This window comes from Myotis myotis, unplaced genomic scaffold (genome assembly GCF_014108235.1).
Source record: "Myotis myotis isolate mMyoMyo1 unplaced genomic scaffold, mMyoMyo1.p scaffold_m19_p_2, whole genome shotgun sequence".
Taxonomy (NCBI): Eukaryota; Metazoa; Chordata; class Mammalia; order Chiroptera; family Vespertilionidae; genus Myotis; species Myotis myotis.
This window is the reverse complement of record NW_023416324.1, coordinates 171107-172952: the sequence shown is the minus strand read 5'-3', so window position 1 is coordinate 172952 and position 1846 is coordinate 171107. Positions and strand designations below refer to the sequence as shown.

The window sequence follows — 1846 nt, the reverse complement described above, 5'->3', positions numbered from 1 at the left end:
CCTACTGTGCTAAGCAGTGACCCGGGCGAGGGTTTGTGGACCTCAGGATCGGGCAGCAAGCATCCCTGCTTGTTCCCGCCACACCCCCTTCCGCACCCTCGGGCCCACCTAAGACACCTGTTTTAGATGCAGACGCCAGGGCCCTGCCGACATGAGCTTCTGGCATGAGGTCCAGACCCCCGAGTTTGGTCCAAATTCTGCCGATGGACACAGCCTCCACTCATACCCCAGGGCTCTCCCAGGAGAAGGAGGGAGTCGGCGGGGGGGGGGGGGGGGGGGGCAGACCACTGGGACGAGATTCACCGACCGGGGTCAGAAATGCCGCCGGGAATGAACGGACGCGGCCAGAGACTGCACCGTCTCGTCTTTTATTGGACACCGTGCCGACGTCGAGGGGCGAGCTCGCCACCCCCGGGGGCCGCCCCGCGCGCACGGGGCCCCTCAGAAGCACCTTCTCTGGACCACCGACGTCCCGAACTCCTGGAAGTCGGCGGAGGTGACCCACATCTGCTTGAAGCTGCTCAGGGAGGTGACGATGGAGGCGCCGATCCACGTGGAGAACCACCTGTCGGGGGGCGCCGTGATCTTGATGGGGGTCCCCTTGTTGGCCAGCTGCTCCAGCTCCTTCAGGAGCCGGTCGTCCAGCCCCTGGAACAGGGTGCTGCCCCCCGACAGCACGATCTCCCCGTAGAGGGCGCCCCGGATGTCGGCGTCGCACTTGCTGATGCTGCAGGAGACCATGCGGGAGAGGCCCGGGTTCTGGACGCCCAGCTGCTCGGGCGCGAAGAGGGCCTCGGGCGCCTGGAACAGCTGGTCCCCGATGCAGACGGTGTTCCCGTCCGGCAGCTTGCACTCCCGCAGCACCTCCTCCGCCCGCCGCGACAGCTCCTGCTCGGGCTCCCGGGCGACGTAGCACAGCTTCTCCTTGATGTCCTCCACCAGGGCCCGGGGCAGCGCGCAGGGGAAGGTGCGCCCGTCCGCCTGCAGCAGCCGCGTGAGGTGCTCCGTGAGGTCCCTCCCCGCCACGTGCAGCTTGCTGACCGCGTGGGGCAGGGAGTAGCCCTCGAAGATGGGGACGGTGCAGGTGACCCCGTCCCCGCTGTCCACCACCAGGCCCGTGACGCAGGCCGAGGCGTAGAGGGCCAGCACGGCCTGGTCTGACAGGTAGAAGGCGGGCACCTGGAACGTCTCGAACATCACGGCGGCCACCTTCTCCCGGGCCTCCCTGGGGTTCAGCGAGGGCTCGGTCATGAGCACCGGCCGCTCGCCGGCCCGCACCCCCAGCTCCCACTCGAACAGGTGCCGCCACAGCACCTCCATGTCGTCCCAGCCGACGATCAGGCCGCGCTCGATGGGGCGGCGGAGGAACAGGGCCTCCTTCCTGTGCAGGGCCTCCTCCCCCACGAAGTGCTGCTTCTGGCTGGCCCCCGCCGAGGCCGCCTGGAACTGGGGGTGCCCCACGACGGAGCTGACGATGTGGCGGGGCCCGATCTCGCCCGACAGGCCCGCCTTGCAGAGCCCGGACCCATTGTCCACGATCACGGCCGGGGAGTCTAACACGTGTGGGTTAGACATGGCGCACCCCCCGCCTCAGCCGCATGCGACCCAGGCGGAACCCTCGCGGGCCACTTTGTGACACCAGAGGCTCCTCCGGAAGCTGCAAGGGCCCGGGGTTCCGCGGTCCTCGGGGCGTCTCCCCGACAGGCGAGCAGACGGCGGGTCCCCGAGAGCCCTCCCTCCACCCGCAGGCCCGCTCCCCCCCAGGGACTGAGGGGCTGAGGCTTTCGCAGGGATGGCGTCACACGTGTAACAATGTAACCAAGGCAACCATTGAGCTCAGCCAGCG

At 68.9% G+C, this 1846-nt stretch overlaps 1 protein-coding gene across 1 annotated transcript; it reads right to left on the bottom strand.

The window, feature by feature from the left end:
* Positions 1-441: 441 nt before the first annotated feature.
* On the bottom strand, positions 442-1575 carry ACTRT2 (actin related protein T2). Its single transcript, XM_036348013.1, has one exon. It carries the CDS (start codon positions 1573-1575, stop codon positions 442-444), a length of 1134 nt encoding a protein of 377 aa, XP_036203906.1.
* Between the last annotated feature and the right edge of the window lie 271 nt (positions 1576-1846).

Coding starts and splice junctions, on each gene's coding strand:
- ACTRT2 (XM_036348013.1), bottom strand. CDS start 1,575: ATGTCTAACCCACACGTGTTAGACTCCCCGGCCGTGATCGTGGACAAT.